The sequence below is a fragment of the Microcaecilia unicolor genome, chromosome 2 (assembly GCF_901765095.1).
Source record: "Microcaecilia unicolor chromosome 2, aMicUni1.1, whole genome shotgun sequence".
Classification (NCBI taxonomy): Eukaryota; Metazoa; Chordata; class Amphibia; order Gymnophiona; family Siphonopidae; genus Microcaecilia; species Microcaecilia unicolor.
In genome coordinates, this window is record NC_044032.1 from 31,594,828 (window position 1) to 31,615,325 (window position 20,498).

The 20,498-nt window shown below is 47.3% G+C and overlaps 1 protein-coding gene across 4 annotated transcripts in view; it reads right to left on the bottom strand.

The window, feature by feature from the left end:
- LOC115462841 (CUGBP Elav-like family member 4) overlaps positions 1-20,498 on the bottom strand; it is a 162,304-nt gene that overhangs the window by 81,191 nt on the left and 60,615 nt on the right. For 2 of the 4 annotated variants that reach the window (XM_030192880.1, XM_030192879.1), the window contains exon 6: positions 12,442-12,525. In XM_030192880.1, coding sequence (XP_030048740.1) covers positions 12,442-12,525 — 84 coding nt within the window. Of the gene's footprint in view, positions 1-12,381; positions 12,526-20,498 lie in introns of all 4 variants that reach the window. The other 2 variants (XM_030192878.1, XM_030192877.1) reach the window with 1 other exon arrangement.

Here is a 20,498-nt window from a genome sequence, read left to right on the forward strand (position 1 = left end):
CAGTGTACTACACAGGGACCAGGATTTTGGTGACCTTGGGAGGGGTCACACTTTCCACCACAAGTGTGACAGGTAGAGGGAGATAGGGACCAGGGTCCCCCACAGTGTATTACACAGGGACCAGGATTTTGGTGACCTTGGGAGGGGTCACAGTTTCTACCACAAGTGTGACAGGTAGAGGGAGATAGGGACCAGGGTCCCCCACAGTGTACTACACAGGGACCAGGATTTTGGTGACCTTGGGAGGGGTCACACTTTCCACCACAAGTGTGACAGGTAGAGGGAGATAGGGACCAGGGTCCCCCACAGTGTATTACACAGGGACCAGGATTTTGGTGACCTTGGGAGGGGTCACAGTTTCCACCACAAGTGTGACAGGTAGAGGGAGATAGGGACCAGGGTCCCCCACAGTGTATTACACAGGGACCAGGATTTTGGTGACCTTGGGAGGGGTCACAGTTTCCACCACAAGTGTGACAGGTAGAGGGAGATAGGGACCAGGGTCCCCCACAGTGTACTACACAGGGACCAGGATTTTGGTGACCTTGGGAGGGGGGGTCACACTTTCCTCCACAAGTGTGACAGGTAGAGGGAGATAGGGACCAGGGTCCCCCTCAGTGTACTACACAGGGACCAGGATTTTGGTGACCTTGGGAGGGGTCACGGTTTCCACCACAAGTGTGACAGGTAGAAGGAGATAAGGACCAGGGTCCCCCACAGTGTACTACACAGGGACCAGGATTTTGGTGACCTTGGGAGGGGGGGTCACACTTTCCTCCACAAGTGTGACAGGTAGAGGGAGATAGGGACCAGGGTCCCCCACAGTGTACTACACAGGGACCAGGATTTTGGTGACCTTTGGAGGGGTCACGGTTTCCACCACAAGTGTGACAGGTAGAGGGAGATAAGGACCAGGGTCCCCCACAGTGTACTACACAGGGACCAGGATTTTGGTGACCTTGGGAGGGGTCACAGTTTCCACCACAAGTGTGACAGGTAGAAGGAGATAAGGACCAGGGTCCCCCACAGTGTACTTCACAGGGACCTGAATGCTGCTCTAATAGACCTGACTTTTTAACACCTGCAGCTATCATAGAGGCTGGTAAGTCATATTTTTATTCACATTTTTTTGGGGGGGGGGGGGGGGGGGGAAGGAGTCAGTGACCACTGGGGGGGGGGTATTGGGGGGTCATCCCTGATTCCCTCTAGTGGTCATCTGGTCATTTAGGGCACCTTTTTGTGCTTTATTTGTTCCGAAAACATGTCTAAACCAAAATGTCTTGGTTTTAGTCCTGGATGTTTATTTTGTTTTGTTCCATTATGGCTGTAAAATGTCCAAGTGTTAGGCACACCCTAATCCCGCCTTCAAAATGCCCCCGGCATGCTCCCTTGTGATTTGAATGCACTTCTGATGGACGTCATAGAAAAACATCTAAAAATAGGTTAGGGATGTACCTGTTGTGAGTGCAGGCTACTTTTCATTATGCTTTTGTGTTTGGGGCTGTAGTTGCCCTGCAGTGCAGGTTACCTTTCCCATGATTCCTTAGAAGGGCAAGTGTCATTTTATGGCTGTTTGAAGCCCAGGTGCTCTAGACTCTAGCAGATATTGCTGGATATGCAGTTGAAAAAGTGATGGCCAAAGCCAGAAGGATGCTTGGGTGCATAAAGAGAGGCATGACCACCAGGAAAAAGGAGGTGATAGTGCCATTGTATATGGTGAGGCCCCATTTGGAGTACTGCGTGCAGTTCTGGAGACCGCACCTACAGAAAGATATAAACAGGATGGAGTCGGTCCAGAGGGTGGCTACGAAATTAGTAAGCGGTCTTGAATGCAAAAATTATAGGGACAGGCTTATGAACCTCAACATGTATATGCTGGAAGAGAGGAGGGAGAGAGGAGACATGATAGAAATGTTTAAATATCTGAAGGGCATTTATGTACAGGAAGAGAGCCTTTTTCAAATGAAGGAGAGCTCTGGAATGAGGGGCATACGACAAAGTTAAGAGGGAACAGGCTTAGGAGTAACCTAAGGAAGTATTATTTCACAGAAAGGGTGGTGGAGGCATGGAATGGCCTCCCGGTGGAGGTGGTGGAGTCGAGGACTGTTCCAAAATTTAAAAAGGCATGGGATACGCATGTGGGATCGCTTAGGAACAGGTAGAATTGGGGGTTATAGAGGATGGGCAGACTGGTTGGGTCATTTGGCCTTTATCTGCCGTCATGTTTCTATGTTTCTATGAGGTGGATCTGCAGAGGACTGAAGGAGCCTGAAGCTTTCCAGAAGCCTGCATGGTATATCTTGTACACATCCTCTATGTGACAGCAAAACCTCAGGGAATTCAGGCTTTTTTGTGTGACATATATTACAGTATGACTGTTGGCAAATTTACAACAAGTTGAGGCTGTTCTACAGATTCATTGCAGGTTACCACACTAATTTGCTGCAGTTTCACTGCAATTAATGGAGCAAGTCCAGGCTGCCCCAGCAAACTGTGGGGTGCCTCAGATTGTCTGCAATTCTAAATTATCACTGTATATAAAACTTGCAATGTATTTAAACTGCATTGCACTTCAATCCTCTATCTTTGTCAGCTAAACTTTATTGTGCTATGGGCACCTGTAGATTTCACTAAGGACGCTAGAACCACTAAAGGTATTCTTGAGCACCATGACTTGTGTATATGCAGCTGGGCGCCAGCCAGACTTCAAGCAGATGTTACAGACAATCTGATTCAATACGCCATCATTAGAGCTCCTTTTATACCTACATATGAACTCTTCTCCGTGCTTAACAGCCCATTGAATTAAAGCTTTATAATGCCTTGGAGCACTGATACAATATATTGGGTAACTGGACACTCCGCCATCTGTTTTTGCTTATATATAACATGAAGCAGTAAAAGCAAAGGGGAAAAAAAAACTATATAGTCTTAGGGTGGTTGTGAAAGACATTGTCCTGGGGAAGAGAAAGAGAAGCAGACATAAGCCCTTTCTCTAATTACAGAGTTATAAACCAGCATAAATGCGAAATTCAATCCCAAAACCTTTTATAATCTCACAAAATGGTTGAAAATATAAGTTAAATGGCAGAGCCTTGCAAAACTTCCTGTTTTATCTGATACTACTTTGACTCTTGAGATCCTATACACCACTGGTTGGGTATAAGTAGTCAAGTTAGAGTGGAAGCACTACAACAATCTACCAATTCTCCGTATATCACGTAGACCTTGTAACAATAACACATGGTTCACAGACTCAAATGCAGACGTTAAATCCAGAAAATTAATTATAACTGCAGTACCAGGCTGTTCCATATGGCACCATAAGTCGTCAAATAAAGAGTCTAATCAAGTCTCAGCTCCATGACCGTAGTGAAATTCATGCTGTTGGTTATCCAAATAACATTGCATAATTGCACCAAAATAACCCATTCAATCAATTTTGCTAGAAAAGAAAGACTTGAGATTGGTCAACAGGAGTTGAGCACGGAAGCATCTAAACAACCTTTCTTGAGTACAGAATAAATGCAAGCTTGTTTCAAGTGAAAAGACTCCTGAATAATTAATATGGAAGCTGATGATGAATTCCTTGACTGATGCAGGAATTGTCAATAGCAGTTCTAGACTTGCTTACTGAAATAAAGAGTAAGGAGTTATCTAATTGTGATTCAAGTGCCACCAAAGTCCTTGTAGCTGATGGTGGGTTGTGGCCTTTTGGAATGCTCTAGCTGAGATCCCCATTTAGATGAGCCCAAGGAGTAGCTAGGGTGCTCCTTATATTATTTAAGGTCCAGTTTTTGCAGAAAAGAGTCTTTTGGTCTCTTTTCTGCCAGCCAGATTCAGGCTTAGGTCGTGTAGATAGTATTCTGGTGTACCATCCAAGTATCAATGCAAAGAAAAGGGACAGATACCCTTAGAAGAGAAGGATAGGAGGATACCCTGAGCAGTTTGTAAAAATGATTAAACTTCCCAATGAGAGGAAGGTTATTAGTTCTCGTCAGGACAGGAGGATCCAAGACCACTGTTAGAGATTGAGACTGGAGGCTTTTCCCCATGAACTCTTTCTGCCCTTTAATATACAGTGAGGAGTTCAGTAGTATAGGACCGGAGCCAAGCTGAAGGGCGGGACCCATTGTAAGCAAACACAATTGAGGTTTGGGAAGTAGCCAAGGCAGAGAGGAGTTCTAAATGAGTAAGAAGAGGCATGTGTACCAGAGATTGTGAAGAGAGATCTTAGGACAAAGAAAGAAATCTATCTAACTTTCTTGAAAGAACATTAAATACTATCTGGAATTTATTTTGGATACTATAACCCATCATTTGTTCAGTGAAGTGGAGTTTCAGTTACACACCAATGTGTGCTGTGAACTTATTTCCAAGAACTACTCACTGAGGAGTGGATTGCTATGATCGTAGAGAATGAACTCGTGTAGGCAGGACCTTGGAGATTGAGTCTCCACCTCTCCCCCTTCCCTCAAGATCCAAGAAAAAAATGCAAAATCATTCCACAATCAGAGGGTTTTTTTTGTATGTAAACTACAAAGATTCTAATTTATGAAAGAATAGCTTCTGATAATCTACATTTCAAGTAAATTAAATTATTTTGGGAAGAGCATCTACTCTGTTGCTCTGGGAGTAAGTCTAAGGGGAATCAGTCTCACCAGTAGGGGCTTGAAGTATTGCTTACCACCTTGGAAAAAAGCCCTGTGGTCACATCTTTTGCGACGTAGGAAAGAGAGTAAAGCATGCAGCTTTATAAAATCCAAAGTTCTTTAGTCCTACTGAGGTCAAATAATCTAACTTCTTGGGGAGCTTGTGGGTCCACACACAGAATATCCATAAGTATGCACTCAAACATACATGTAGGGATTTCAAGATGCACATACCCTCCGTCTCCTGATCTAATCCTGCCTCTACTGTAATCCCCTATTAGGTTGGGGATTTCTAGCAGAGTAATTCCCTGTAGAGAGTCACTGGGGGGAATGACTGGGCGATCCTTGGGTGGGAGGAAGCCCAGCCCAAGGGGAGTACCCTTGAAATAAGATGCAGAGAAACAATATTAGGAGACAGAAGAGTGACAAGGGGGGAGGAGATACAGGTGGTAGTTTCACCTGTAGATGTTTTTTTTTGTGGGGGGGTTCTTTTTCCTTTCTTGTGTTTCTGTTTGTAGCTGTGGGTCTTTCATTGCCTGCAAGCCCCTGCCAAGTGACCCAAAGAAGGAGCAGGGGGATCCTCTGAAAAAAGAAGTAAATCTATTGGCTAAGGTCCAGGAGAGTTACTGCTGGGAAAAACAGTAACTGTGAAGGAGAGCTCTGGGTGGGCAGTGGAGAGACCCAACCCAGGAGCGCGTGATCACAGCCAGGGAGTGCTCACCCTGTAGCCAGGGTGAGCCAACGCAATGGTCACCCTGGGCGGAGGTCAGGCCATAAGGCTCTGGTCCTGAGATACAGAAAGCAGTCAAGGCTTTGGAACACTATCTTTGGGGATAGGCATGGACTGGAGCTGTACAAAGTGTAAATAATCCTGGTTCAGAGTACCTTGTAAAATATACCCTACGGCAGTGGTGTAGCCACAGGTGGGCTTGGGTGGGCCAAGGCCCACCCATTTATGACTCAGGCCCACCCAACAGTAGCACAGGGTTTAGTGGTAACTGGTGGGAATCCCAAGCTCCGCCAGCTGAAGGTTTTCCCCTGATGGTAATGAAAACGCTACTCTCCACGACACCAACACCTGCGCATGCTCAGTTTTCAGTGCATTCCTGCTGCCAAGGTGGAAAGAAGCGTTTTCCCACCAGCTGAGATTTTGTTTTTTGGTGGGGGGGGGGGGGGCGGAGAACACTTGGGGGCTCATTTTCAAAGCACTTGGACTTTCAAAGTTCCATAGGCTACTATGTAACTTTGTAAGTCTAAGTGCTTTGAAAATACGCCTCCACGTGCCCACCCAATTCTCGCCTAGGCCCACCCAAAATCTGTTGTCTGGCTACGCCCCTGCCCTACGGGAGGAGAATATAGGAGTTCCTCCAGGGAGCATTGGAAGAATAACTTATTTAAAGATTGCACTAATTGATGGAGAGTTTGGGCAGTTGGAATGTTCCTGTGATTTCAAGTTGAGCAATAAACTGAGTTTTAAGCTGCCAACTCCAGAGTGGTCATTTTGGACTAAACAGTGTATCACTGTCCCCTCAAGACAACCTTTTTTTAACTGCCAGCCTTTCTTCCCACAGGGGTTCTGGACTGTGACTTTCGGGTTTCTGGGGGAGAAGAAGGTAATCCCACCCGCGAACACTTCTTTCCCCAGGTGTAGGCACTGCACACCAAGTGAGTGAGTGAGTGAGGGTCTGACAGAGTCTGCCCTTCGCAGGGGCTCCAGCCCACTCGGACTCCAGACCCAGAAGCGTCCCAGGCAAAGGAGTGTTACATTTGCAATGTGGATACAGTACATATACAAGTACTGTTTTACAGCATGGGTACTTTTATGTATAGTAAGGGGTAGTGGCATTCAAACTGCATTTGCTTGCTTGTGAGGGAGTGAGTGGTAAGCGACAGGTTTCCCGAAGAATACTCCCTCACGTGCTGAAGTTGGGGTTCCTTCCATCAGATGGCGCTAACCTGCTGAGTCAGAGGGGCAGGGCTCAGGCAGGGAGGTGTTTAAATGCCCTGGGGCAGAACAGATCAGAGTGGCCCTGAGGGAAGAGGTCTCCAGGAGGGAGACCTGAGTGAGTCAAGATGTCTCCATGGGAGAGGCCCCAAAGCAAGAGGTCTTCTGAAAGGAGATCCTGTGTGTTAGAACTTAAGAACATAAGAATAGCCATACTGGGTCAGACCAATGGTCCCGCTAGCCCAGTAACCTGATTCCAGCAATGGCCAATCCAGGTCACAAGTACCTGGTAGAAACCCAATTAGTAGCACCATTCCATGCTACCAATCCCAGGACAAGCAGTGGCTTTCCCCATGTCCATCTCAATAACAGATGATGGACTTTTCCTCCAGGAACTTGTCCAAAAATGTTTAAAACCCAGATATGATAACCGCCATTACCATATCCTCCGGCAACGAGTTCCAGAAAAGAAACCATCTGAAGGAGCTTAGGCACTATGGCCTAAAAGGGACAGGGGAAGGTCTTTCCAATGGTCACAGAGGGTCTTAATCTTATCCAAATGATCAAGAACATCCAGTTTATACAAGTACTTCACATCAGCAAAGAGATATGTCCCTAAATATTTAATAACCCCAAGAGCCCATCATAACACTGTAGGCAACCATCTTCTATCGAAAGAGCTCTTACATAAAATTTCTGACATAATTTATTTTGAGACCAGAAAACATGAGAAAAAGATCTATGGCTTGCGTCACCACTTTCAAGTCACGGACAGGGTTATCCAGAAAAAGCAGCATATCATCAGCAAAGAGATGGATGTTTTGCTCCATATCACCCAGACAAATGGGCTGCAGTACTTGTATAGAGTCCCAGGGATGCAAGGAGTAGCCCTAGCTCAAACGTTTGTACCCAGCGTTAAGAAGTAGGTGCCCAGGGATTGCATGAGAAGAAACAGAAGACTGGCAAGTTAAAAGATTGCCTTTATTTATTTGCTCTGGAACCTGGCCTGGATTTATGTGTCAGCAATTTGAACTGTGCTGAAGAAGCCTGGCAAGACAGGACTATTTAGAGATATGGAAATGATTGTCAATGTGGTTGTAGTCCAGGTGACAGGAACAGACTGTGCTATTTTGATTGCTAGTTCAATAATAAAGCGTAGTCTGTGAGGGCTCCATGCCTATAAGTACATAAGCATCGCCATGCTGGGACAGACCAAGGGTCCATCGAGCCCAGCACCCTGTCTCCAACAGCGGCCAAAAGAACAAACAATTTGTCCCACCCATCCCACAAATAGTGGATTTTTCCCACGTCCATTCAATAACATTCTGTGGCCTTTTCCTCCAGGAAGCCGTCCAAACCTTTTTTAAAGTCCGCTAAGTCAACCGCCTTAACCACTTTTTCCGGCAACGAATTCCAGAGTCTAACTACGCGTTGAGTGAAGAAAACTTTCCTCCGATTCATTCTAAATTTACTACACTGCAGCTTCATCGCATGCCCCTTGTCCTAGTATTTTTGGAAAGCGTAAACAGACGCTCCACATCGACCCTTTCCGTTCCACTCATTATCTTATAGACCTCTATCGTATCTCCCCTCAGCCACCTTTTCTCCAAGCTGAAGAGCCCCAGCCTCTTCAGCCTTTCCTCATAGGGAAGTCGCCCCATCCCCTGTATCATCTTTGTTGCCCTTCTCTGCACCTTATCTAATTCCACTATATCTTTTTTTGAGGTGCGGCGACCAGAATTGCACACAATACTTGAGGTGCGGTCGCACCATGGAGCGATACAATGGCAGAATAATATCCTCATTTTTGTTTTCCATCCCTTTCCTAATAATACCCAACATTCTATTTGCTTTCCTAGCCGCAGCAGCACATTGAGCGGAAGGTTTCAACGTATCATCAACTACGACACCTAGATCCCTTTCTCGGTCCGTGACTCCTAACGCTGAACCCTGCATGACGTAGCTGTAGTTTAGGTTCCTCTGTCCCACATGCATCACTTTGCACTTGTTCACATTAAACGTCATCTGCCATTTAGACGCCCGGTCTCCCAGTCTCGTAAGGTCCTCTTGTAATTTTTCACAATCTCCCATGTTGCTACACCGCCACACCATGTAAAATGTTTGAATATTGTCCCCATGTACATACTGAGGGTTCTGCAGTGAAAAGATAAACCTGCTATTGGTGTGTTGGTGGAAGCATCTATGAAACTACATATTGGAATGGTACTATTTTCAAGTTGGAGAACTCCAACACCCGTTGAATCCCTTACTTTTATGTTTTTCCCTAGGTAGAGTTGATCCTTGGGGGGAGGAGGGGCAGGGGAAGGTAAAAAGCAGTCATTTTCCATTTCAAGACACACAGAAAATTCAGCTAAATTCCCTAATGTTCTTTCTTTCTCTCTCCATTACCTTTTTAATTCTAATTTGTCAAACTAGGACCTTTTTTTTTTCCTAATGTGTGCTTAATATTTGTTTTAAAGCTTGGCTGAATGGTGTTCCTGAAGCCTGAAGTAAAGCTGGTTTTCACGCTCTGCTGTAAAGAACAATTATGTGCTCAGAGAGCGAGAGTTCGGGATAGTTTGTCTCTGTGGCTGAATGATGTTCTCGAAGGTATGTTATAATTGGTTTTATGGAGGAAGATGCTTGGGCCAGCCCTGCTTTTGGACAGTGTATCCCAGTGCATTCTGGTATCTGTAGTCCTGTTTCTTCCTCTCCAAACACTACAGATATCAAAATGGTCCAAGAAAGCGTGTTATCTCGCTCTCTCCAAAACTAGGTGTAATTGTATCTCTGTATTCTTGCAGATGATTTCCAAGATATTTATAAAACGAAATACTTCCTGTGAAATATAATATTTTTCTGGCTTGGTGACATCTGATGCTGCAAACTTTTGAGATTGAAGCCATCATGTGGAAATGCGATTGTAAAAAATAATTCTGCATTAAATAGCAGCCCCGTTGAATCTCATCACTGCTTCTTACGGTGTGTTGGATTTAACGGCCACACCATGCCCATTTCCTGTGAAATGGTGCTCAATTTTGTACTCCTGTGTACAGCAGGGCCTTTCAAAACGCAAACCCTTGTGCTGTAACGATTTCACTGTCAAATGTGCCAACATTTGAGAAATTCAGGCCAGTGTTCTGGAAGGTACAGATGTGACATCCACCACTTCTGCCGTTATCCAAGGGTATCTGAAGAAGGCATCATGAGACATTCCCCCACACGTTAGAAACGAAAGTAGATTTCATGGGAAGGAGAAGGATCGTGTGAGAAGCCATCCAACATCTTCACCTCAGTATCCAAACAGCAAATAGTGAATTCTATAGTATCCACATTATAAATAGGGCTCTCAGATCACGAGAGATAGGCTGAGCCCATCCTGGGTGTAGACTTAAACTTCAATTTCACTGAAATAAGAAGGTAGCACAACAGGAATATACAGTAGGGACTCAATTCTGTAAATGGCGTCCAAAATTGGGGGCCAAGAAAAAAATGTATGCTAAGCACTATTCTATAAATGTCACTTGGGTGCCGGGATCTATGCCCCTCCCATGGCCATGTCCCCTTTTCAGATCCACATGGAAAATGTACACTCACATCTGTACAGAATAGCAAAAATGTAATTTCAATTATTGCCGATTAGCGCTAAGAACTGATTGTCAGCGCCAATGATCCATCCATCAGGATACGCTAAGGGCTAGATTCTATATATGGCGCCTGAAAATTCCGAATGGGAAAAAATACACCTTGGCGTATTCTCTAAAGTACGCCTAAATTTTATAGAATAGGCTTAAATTTCCATGCAGTATATAGAATATGCCAAGCGCCTCGCCACGCGACCAAATTTGGTCGTGGCCACTTGCTCCATGTTTTACTTGGTGTAAATCTCGATGCTTAAATTAGGTGCAGAGCGGATGTATTCTATAATAACGGGCATAGATTTTAGAAATGCCCATGCCCCGCGTATGCCCCCCTTTGAACTACGCAACTTAGAATTTAGGCACACCACGTTACGGAATACACTTAGTGAGTTATGCGCGTAAATATTAATGCCAATTAGTGTTCATAATTGCTTAACATCCAATTAACAGAGCTGATTAGCTAGTTAACCAATTAAGGGCCCTGTTTACTAAGGCGTGCTAACATTTTTAGTGCGTGCTAAATTTAGCGTGCATTAAACACTAGACACCCATAGAAATATATGGGTGTCTTTAGCGTTTAGTGTGTACTGTTTACTGCGCACTAAGAATGCTAGCGCGTACTTAGCACAGTTTATTAAACAGGGTCCTAAGCAGGGGCGTTGCCAGACCTCGGCGGAAGGGGGAGCCAGAGCCCGAGGTGGGGGGGCACTATTTAGCCACCTCCCCCTACCGCTTTGGACCCCCCCCCCACCGCCACAACCACAAACCTCCTCCCTGCCACCGCTGCAACCCCCCCCTGCCGCCCCTGCCTGCCGCCGCATCAGGTACCTTGTTTGCTGGCGGGGGTCCCCAATCCCTGCCAGCCGAGGAGTCTTCTGCAGCAGCGGTCGACTCCGGCGCCTTCGTTTTGTGATCATCTGTTTCTGACGCCTTACGTCCTGCACCGTGCATGTAGCCCCCATGCAGGACGTAAGGCGTCAGAAACAGATGATCACAAAACGAAGGCGCCAGAGTCGACCGGCGCTGAAGAAGACTCTTCGGCTGGCGGGGATTTGGAACCCCGGCCAGCAAACAAGGTACCTGATGATGATGCAGGGGCGGGGCAGGCGGTGGGGGTGAAATGTAGAGGGGGCCAGGGCGAAATCTGTGGGGGCCCATGCCCCCGTGGCCCCACGTAGCTACGCCCCTCGTCCTAAGTTATACACATTGTTCCAGAATATGCTTCCGTTTCCGTGCAGAAATTAAGGTGCCATACATAGAATCCCGGGGTAAACGTCTTCTGGGCTTATTCCCTCCCCCTCCCCCCACTTCATCTAACATCTTATGGTCAAGCTTTTGTGGCAAAATGTTGGAATTACATTTTCATGCTTGCAACAGAGTGAAATTAGAGTTGTCTCAGCCTCTCAAGATAACACAGACTCAACTAATTACCCTACGAATACAATGGATCACAGCACTGTCACCCGCAAGAAAGGACACATTCCTAGTTCACCTGAGCATTTTCTGGGCTTTCAGACCAAGGATTCTGACACCTAAAGGGCTTGTGATTGGGGATCAATAAACACATTTACTTCAGAAGCAGAAATCTGCTCTGATTCATCCTGCACAGTGGCGTCGTTTGCAGTAAAATCCAACGCGGGTGGCTAGTTTCCTGCCGGGGACCAGTGGAAATTTTTTTTTTTTTTACCCTGGTGGTGAATTTCCTCCAAGCACGTAAACACATCTTGCAACAGACTGTGGCACTTTAAATGGAAACAAATCCTCCATTGCGTTCATCAATAAATTCGGGACTTACGGGCTTTTCAATGCAAAATCGGTGGATTTATTCAGAAAAAAAAACCAAACAAACAAAAAAATGCAGATATTTGCATATCTGCTTTTTTCCCCCCAAGAGTGAGTTATCTTAGCCTAATAACGAGTCCTTGCTTCCGTCCCTTACTGTACCTCCTACAGTAGCAGCAGTAACTTAGCATAATACATAAAGATAAGGGGGAAAAGTATGGGGGGAAATAAAATAACAAACATTAAAAAAAGAGCTTAAAAAACAAAAGAAAGGGCGGGTTAAAAAGCAGTTTGATAGGATAAGTGCTCAGAGAAAGCCCTTTCCTGGATGAAGCTAATTGTTTTGATATCTTTTACCCACCAAAGCATTTACTTTGGTTTGTCGCCCGATCCACAAACACTTTCGAGGAGATGACATTACCGAAAGGCAGGAACATCTGCATGAGCTCAGCGTCCCCAAATTCCTGGGGCAGATGGTAGATAAACAGGTTACAGCCCTCGGGTCCTGCAGTGATGGGGAGGCAAAGGAAAGACCATCAGTAGGGAGAAAGCTAGAGATCGAAAGCCTAATGCTGATACTTGAGACCCCTCTTTCTTGGCATAGGCCTCCGCACCCACCCAATTTCTTTACACTTTCTTAATAACAAGTTTCATCCACAGTGGGGCACAACATTTCAAATAATACAATACATGGGCACACTTAGAAATATTATAGGAGTCGATATTCAAAGTGATTCAAACGGAGAGCCTGCTGCCCGTTTAAATCACTTGCGCCTTCCCAGGTGCTGATGTTCCGTGAAACTTAACCGAACAGTACCGTTGAATATCAACACTTACTGACCGTGTGTCAAGTGGGCAGCTCAGGGGCGTTATAGGGGGGTAGAGCCAGGAGTTATGCGAACGCCAGCACAGAATATTGACAGGTACTTGCATATCTTTTGGGTACCAACCTGCAACGTACACTGTCCTGCCCTACCTCCCTCCCAACCTTGGTGAGCTCCGATTCTCTTCCCAACTTCCCCACAGCACCAGCTCCAATACCCCTCCCTCTATCCCCTCCACTGACAGCAACTATGATCCCCATCTCTCCCTCCTGCTCGATACCAGCTCTAATCCCCTCCTTTTTTCTCACTCAATCCAGCTACGATTTTCTCCCCCACCCCCCAGAACAAGGACCAAGTTAGAAGAGGGCCCCCCCCCCTGAGCCTACCTTACTCTCTGGTGGTCCCTTGGGGCAATTGGGGCAGGAGCAAACCCCAATCACTCCTGCCCTTAGCAGTTCCATAGCAGAAATGGTTGCCACAACCTCTAGCAGGTGTCTCACTGTGCAGTACAGCAAACCTTTCACTAGAGGTCGTGGCAGCCATTTCTACTATGTACCAACCAGGGGCAGGAGTGACTGGGGTTTGCTCCTGCCCCCTTTGCTCCACAAGGGAGTAAGGTAGGCCTAGGAGTGGAGCTTCTTTAACTTGGGGAGTTGGTCCTTGTGTGTGGGGGGATTGGGAGGGGGATCAGAGCTGGTGATGGGTGGGAAGTAAGGAAGGGGATCCAAGCGAGAGCTTGGGGGGGGGGGGGGGAGGGAGATCGCAGCTGGTAGCAAGGTGGAGGGGGTTGGGAGGGAGAACATATCAGGGCCTAATTCACTGGCTGCTGCCGGCTGAATATCGACTCGATGCTGTTATTTCATAAACATATACTGAAAACAAACAGCAAACTATAAATAACTAAAAGAAATCTTGTATCATGCTATTAAAAAGAGAAATACATCACAAAATAAAATAAATTGATTCGATTTATTTACTTTATACACTGCTCAACACAACTAAGGTTTCAAAGCAGTTTATCATAATAGCACATAATTAAAATGGTACTATAATAATTATATTAGAAAATCATATAGCAAAAAACAGCTTAAATCATATCCATCCAGCTTTCAACTTAACCATAGAGTATGACGGTCGAGAAACATCAACTAAAGCTGTGCTTAAAAAGCCATGTTTCCATGCAAATCAGTCGGTGAGGCATTGTATAAAGAAGGTCCAGCAGAGCAAAATGAGCTCACTTTTGTTGATAATAAACTAACACTGAATAATGCCAGTAAATGAGCAGACGTTGCTGAGAGAACAGTGTTCATGAGGGAACTTGATAACTAAATGGGAACACCCATGTAAAAAGCTTTTGTAGACCAAGCACAAGGAGAGGGACTCAGTGGTGCAGCGGAATCCGTTGGCCTCATAAGTACATAAGTAATGCCACACTGGGAAAAGACCAAGGGTCCATCGAGCCCAGCATCCTGTCCACGACAGCGGCCAATCCAGGCCAAGGGCACCTGGCAAGCTTCCCAAACGTACAAACATTCTATACAATCAAGCCATTGTGACATCACTAATGAGGTTGGCTCTTATTGGTGGAATGAGCCACTATGACATCACAATAGGTTAAATCACTGCTCTATGTAATAAAAGTGAGCCACGTAGAGGACATAAGTACACAAGTAATGCCGCACTGGGAAAAGACCAAGGGTCCATCGAGCCCAGCATCCTGTCCACGACAGCGGCCAATCCAGGCCAAGGGCACCTGGCGAGCTTCCCAAACGTACAAACATTCTATACATGCTATTCCTGGAATTTTGGAGTTTTCCAAGTCCGTTTAGTAGCGGTTTATGGACTTGTCCTTTAGGAAACCGTCCAACCCCTTTTTAAACTCTGCTAAGCTAACCGCCTTCACCACTTTCTCCGGCAACGAATTCCAGAGTTTAATTACACGTTGGGTGAAGAAAAATTTTCTCCGATTTGTTTTAAATTTACTACACTGTAGTTTCATCGCATGCCCCCTAGTCCTAGTATTTTTGGAAAGCTTCACATCCACCTGTTCCACTCCACCTCAAGAATGGGTATGAAGAACAATCTTTACTCAAAGATCCAACACGGGCCGTGTTTCGGCAAATGCCTGCTTCAGGGTCTGCCCGTCCCCAAATCGCACGGCTTCCAGTGGGAGCGTCTCCATACCTCCCTTTCCACCTGTAGCTGCTGCCAGGCCGACAGTACCATGCTGGCCCCTGTCCTCCTCCTCCTCTTCCCGCTGCTGCTGCCAAACCCCTGAAGCAGTCATGTGCCGAAACGCAACCTCTTACAAAGGCTTTTGTAGACCAAGGTAAATTGACTGAGATGTGTGTAGCAACTGGAACCAATACAGCTCCATGAGTATAGGAAGGGCATAGCCAGACCTTGACAGTGGGGGGGGGGGCGCAGAGCCCAAAGTGGGGGAGAGGGGCACACTTTGACTTGCTGCCATCCCCGCCGCCCCTGCTGCTGTTTCCCCACTGCCATCGCCTCTGCTACATGATGGTACCTTGGCTGGTCTCACATTGCCTGCCTTGCCCTCTGTGCTCAATCGCACCGTGCATGGTCACTCATGCTCAGTTTCGCTAAAACGAGCGTGCACAGCGTGACTGAGAAGAGCAGGATAGGCAATGCGGCATGACCAGCACGGGACAAAGGCTTCCGCAGGTGAGGGTTTGGGACCTCTTCCAGCCAAACCAGGGGCCCCAGAGCCAATTTGGGGGAGCCCAGGCCCCCGTGGTCCCCCCCGTGGCTACGCCGCTGATAGGAGTTATATGCTCAAATGTTTTCTTACCAGTGATGAACCCTACAGCCATATTTTGAACCGATTGTAATTTTTTTAAGCTATAATTTTTTTTATCACCTCCTATTTAGTGGGTGTTAAATGTCCCTGCGTTAATTATAACATGCCAGCTTGCCCGTGTTGTTCTCCCTCCCAAAAATAATTTTAGAAATCCAGTAATGTGCAGGCTAGTGCACGTGAACAGGCAAAATACCACAGAAATGCTGTCATGAATTTATGCGGCACCCTGTTCTAATCTGCATTAATGCCCGGATTCTATATAATACATGAACTAGTAGAAGATCAAATGTGTGTGTCTTACGTCTTGCTACATTAGCACACTCAAAGCTTTAGTAAAAGGGTCCCAGTGTCTGGTGGAGATTATACTTGCTTACTTTATTTTTTGTCTATTAGATTGTAAGCTCTTTGAGCAGGGACTGTCTTTCTTCTATGTTTGTGCAGCGCTGCGTACGCCTTGTAGCGCTATAGAAATGCTAAATAGTAGTAGTAGTAGTAGTACTGTGTACATAATACTGTCATACTTTTGAGGGAAAGTCTCATACAGTCACGGGGGTTATTTATACCACCAATCTCTGCGAGCCCCTATTTTGCGACGATTATAATCATCGACAGTCCCTTCCTCCAACCTCTGGTTTTTTTTGGATATTTTCTTTATATGTATTAGTTCTTTTTTTTGCATATAATAACTCTTTTTTCTTTTGGTAAACTATTTACTTATAGAGGTATAAACTTTATCACTTCAAGATCTCTGCGTGCACACTGTGAACTCATGTTCACAGTGAAATCTGCAAACGAACCTTTTCCGGAGAGGGGAAGGCGGTAGAACGAGAGGACATGAAATGAGGTTGAAGGGGGGGCAGACTCAGGAGTAATGTCAGAAAGTATTTTTTCACGTAGAGGGTGGTGGATATGTGGAATGCCCTCCCGCGGGAGGTGGTGGAGATGAAAACGGTAACGGAATTCAAACATGCGTGGGATAAACATAAAGAATCCTGTGCAGAAGGAAGGGATCCTCAGGAGCTTAGCCTAGAATGGGTGGCAGAGCTGGTGGTTGGGAGGCGGGGCTAGTGCTGGGCAGACTTATACGGTCTGTGCCGGGGCTGGTGGTTGGGCGGCGGGGATAGTGCTGGGCAGACTTATACGGTCTGTGCCAGAGCCGGTGGTGGGAGGCAGGGATAGTGCTGGGCAGACTTATAGGGTCTGTGCCAGAGCTGGTGGTGGGAGGCGGGGCTGGTGGTTGGGCGGCGGGGATAGTGCTGGGCAGACTTATACGGTCTGTGCCAGAGCCGGTGGTGGGAGGCAGGGATAGTGCTGGGCAGACTTATACGGTCAGTGCCAGAGCTGGTGGTGGGAGGCGGGGCTGGTGGGTGGGAGGCAGGGATAGTGCTGGGCAGACTTATATGGTCTGTGCCAGAGCCGGTGGTGGGAGGCGGGGCTGGTGGGTGGGAGGCGGGGATAGTGCTGGGCAGACTTATACGGTCTGTGCCAGAGCCGGTGGTGGGAGGCGGGGATAGTGCTGGGCAGACTTATACGGTATGTGCCAGAGCCGGTGGTGGGAGGCGGGGCTGGTGGGTGGGAGGCGGGGATAGTGCTGGGCAGACTTATACGGTCTGTGCCAGAGCCGGTGGTGGGAGGCGGGGATAGTGCTGGGCAGACTTATACGGTCTGTGCCAGAGCCGGTGGTGGGAGGCGGGGATAGTGCTGGGCAGACTTATACAGTCAGTGCCAGAGCTGGTGGTGGGAGGCTGGGCTGGTGGTTGGGAGGCGGGGATAGTGCTGGGCAGACTTACACGGTCTGTGCCCTGAAAAAGACAGGTACAAATCAAGGTAAGGTATCCACATAAAATGGCACATGTGAGTTTATCTTGTTGGGCAGACTGGGTGGACCGTGCAGGTCTTTTTCTGCCGTCATCTACTATGTTACTATGTGTTGAACAACAGGACTCAGCTGTACTTATTTTCAGTATAAAGTCTTCACTTAGCTTAAGTTTCCAGGTGCTGGTACTACCCCAACAGGTGCCTGTTTCGCTCGACCTGGCTTTCTCAAGGGATTAGTAGCACTCTGGTCAGCAGGACAGGAGTAAGGGAAGGGCTTTAACGATTTTTTTAGTGCATCTTCCCCCCTCAGTGTCTGCAGCAGGTGCAGGTGCATGAACTCAATGTCTGTACAGAGGGATGAAGCTCAGTCCCTGCTGCAGAAGGACCTGCAGGAACTCAGTTTCTGATACAGAAGGAGGCGTAGGAACTCAATTCCTGCTATACAGGTAGGTGCAGGAGTGCAATCCTTGATACAGAGGGAGGCGCAGGAGCTTCGACAGCGCCTAACCCCTAGGAGAAAAATTGCATTGGCTCCCAATCAAAGAACGTATTGCGTTCAAAATCTGCACCCTGGTACGCTAAAATGATCTACGGTGAAGCGCCGGGATACATGACTGAACCTATAGACTTACCAACCAGTAACACCACAAGACAGTGGCGTTCCTAGGGGGGGACGGTGGGTGCGGTCCGCCCCGGGTGCACGCTGCTGGGGGGGGGGGGGGGGGTGCCACGCGCCTGTCGGCTCCGCTCGTTCTGTGCTCCCTCTGCCCCGGAACAGGTTACTTCCTGTTCCGGGGCAGACGGAGCATGGAACGAGCGAAGCCGACAGGCGCGCGGCACCCTCCCCCCCCAAGCAGGTAAAAATGCACCCGGGGGGGGGGTGTCCTTTCGTTGGGGGGGGGGGGGCGCTGTACCCGGGGGGGCGCATCAGTGATCCGCCCCGGGTGTCAGCCACCCTAGGAATGCCATTGCCACAAAATCATCATGAACTTACCTAAATCTCCATTACCCAAGTTGCAAAGGCCTAAAATATGAAACAACCTGTGCACCCAGCTTCTCCTATATAAGCACGCAACTATGGAACACATTACCAAAACAACTTATGACCACTTAAACTTCCGGAAAGCACTAAAAACCAACTTGTTCATAAAGGCATTCCCCAATGATCCAACCCAAACGCCTGAACCCTGCAACACAACAAAACCATAACCATATTGGAAATAACTAAACCCTTATTCCTCTTTACGATCCCCTAATGTTTTTGTCTCACATGAACTTCACCCTATTACAACCTCACTCTATTTTGTTCATACCAGAATTGGCAATCGCCACATTGAGCCTGCAAAAAGGTGGGAAAATGTGGGATACAAATGTTACAAATAAAATAAAGTTAATAACTCCCACTGTTACTTGTGAGAAGGAGAAAATATATGGTCTTGTGGTATACCTACATAACGTATTTCATTGAAAACTTATGGGGGGTGGGGGAAAGCCTCAAAATGCTTGGATCAAAACCAACTCACAAGCATTTTGATCCAAACATTTTGAGGCTTTTTCCCCCCCATAAGTTTTCAATGAAATACGTTATGTAGGTATACCACAAGACCATATATTTTCTCCTTCTCACAAGTAACAGTGGGAGTTATTAACATCCTATATAATAAAACGCACCTCCAACATTCTGAAGCTGACTGCATGGCTGAGGCATTCCTGCTCTCTGTATCCATCTCCTGAATTGACATCATGTACTTCCGGGTTCGTCACAAGCAGAAGTGACCAACCACACGAGGTTTCTCGGCTTCAGAATGTTGGAGGTGCATTCTATTAAATAGGATTGGTCAGTTCCTTGAAGCACAGCCAGAGTCCTGCACAGTAACGCTCAGACACCAGAGAGAGGGGGGGGGGGGGGGGGGGGACTGACACCAGAGAAAGGGAGGGAGGGGGGCCTGACACCAGAGAGGGGGGGTATCTCTGTCACACACACACACTCTCTCTCTCTCTCTCACAGTCAATGTCTTTCTCTCTCTCACTCTCACACACTATCTCTCACACACTCTGTGTCTCACATTGTATCACATTCACACTCTATGTGTCACACAGTCACTAACACACTCTCTTGGTCTCATACACTCAGTCTCACAGAGAGTCTGTGTCTCACACACACTCTCTCTCTCGCACACACTGTATCTGTGTGAAACACACTCTCTCTCTCTCTCTCACGCTGTCTCACATATGCACTTGCACACACTCTCATTCTCACACACACACTCTCTCTCTCTCTGTCACAGACACACTCGCACCCAGACTCACTCTCTCTCTCACACACTTGCACATTCACTCTCTCTCTCACACACAGTCACTCTCACATCCACTCTCTCAAACATACACACTCCGAGGAAAACCTTGCTAGCGCCCGTTTCATTTGTGTCAGAAACGGGCCTTTTTTACTAGTTATTATATAGTATTTAGCTACTTCCACCCCCACCCTGTAGGACTTCAGCGGTAGGGGGGACCAGAGCTGAGGTGAGGGGGCACATTTTAGCCCCCCCCAGCGCCGCTGACCCCCCCCCGCTGCCATCGCCGACACCCCCTGCCGCCGCCAGCACCACCTCCAACATGTTTGACCCCCCCTCTCTCGACCCGCCATCCATCGCCGTCTGTACCTTTGCTGGCAGGGGACCCAACCCCCCGCCAGCCGAAGTCTTCTTCCTGCGTTTGGTTTCTTCTGAGTCTGACGTCCTGCTGCACGTACAATGTGCAGGATGTCAGACTCACAGAAACAGAACGAAGCCATTCTGTTTCTGTGAGTCTGACATCCTGCATGTTGTACGTGCAGCAGGACGTCAGACTCAGAAGAAACCAAACGCAGGAAGTAAGCAAAGGTACAGACGGCGACGGCGGGTTGGCGGGGGGGGGGGGGTTGAGAGGGGCGTCGGTAGGGGGGTCAAGGGCCAAATTTACGGGGGCCCAGGCCCCCGTGGCCCCATAGCAGCTACGCCCCTGTTCTACACAAAT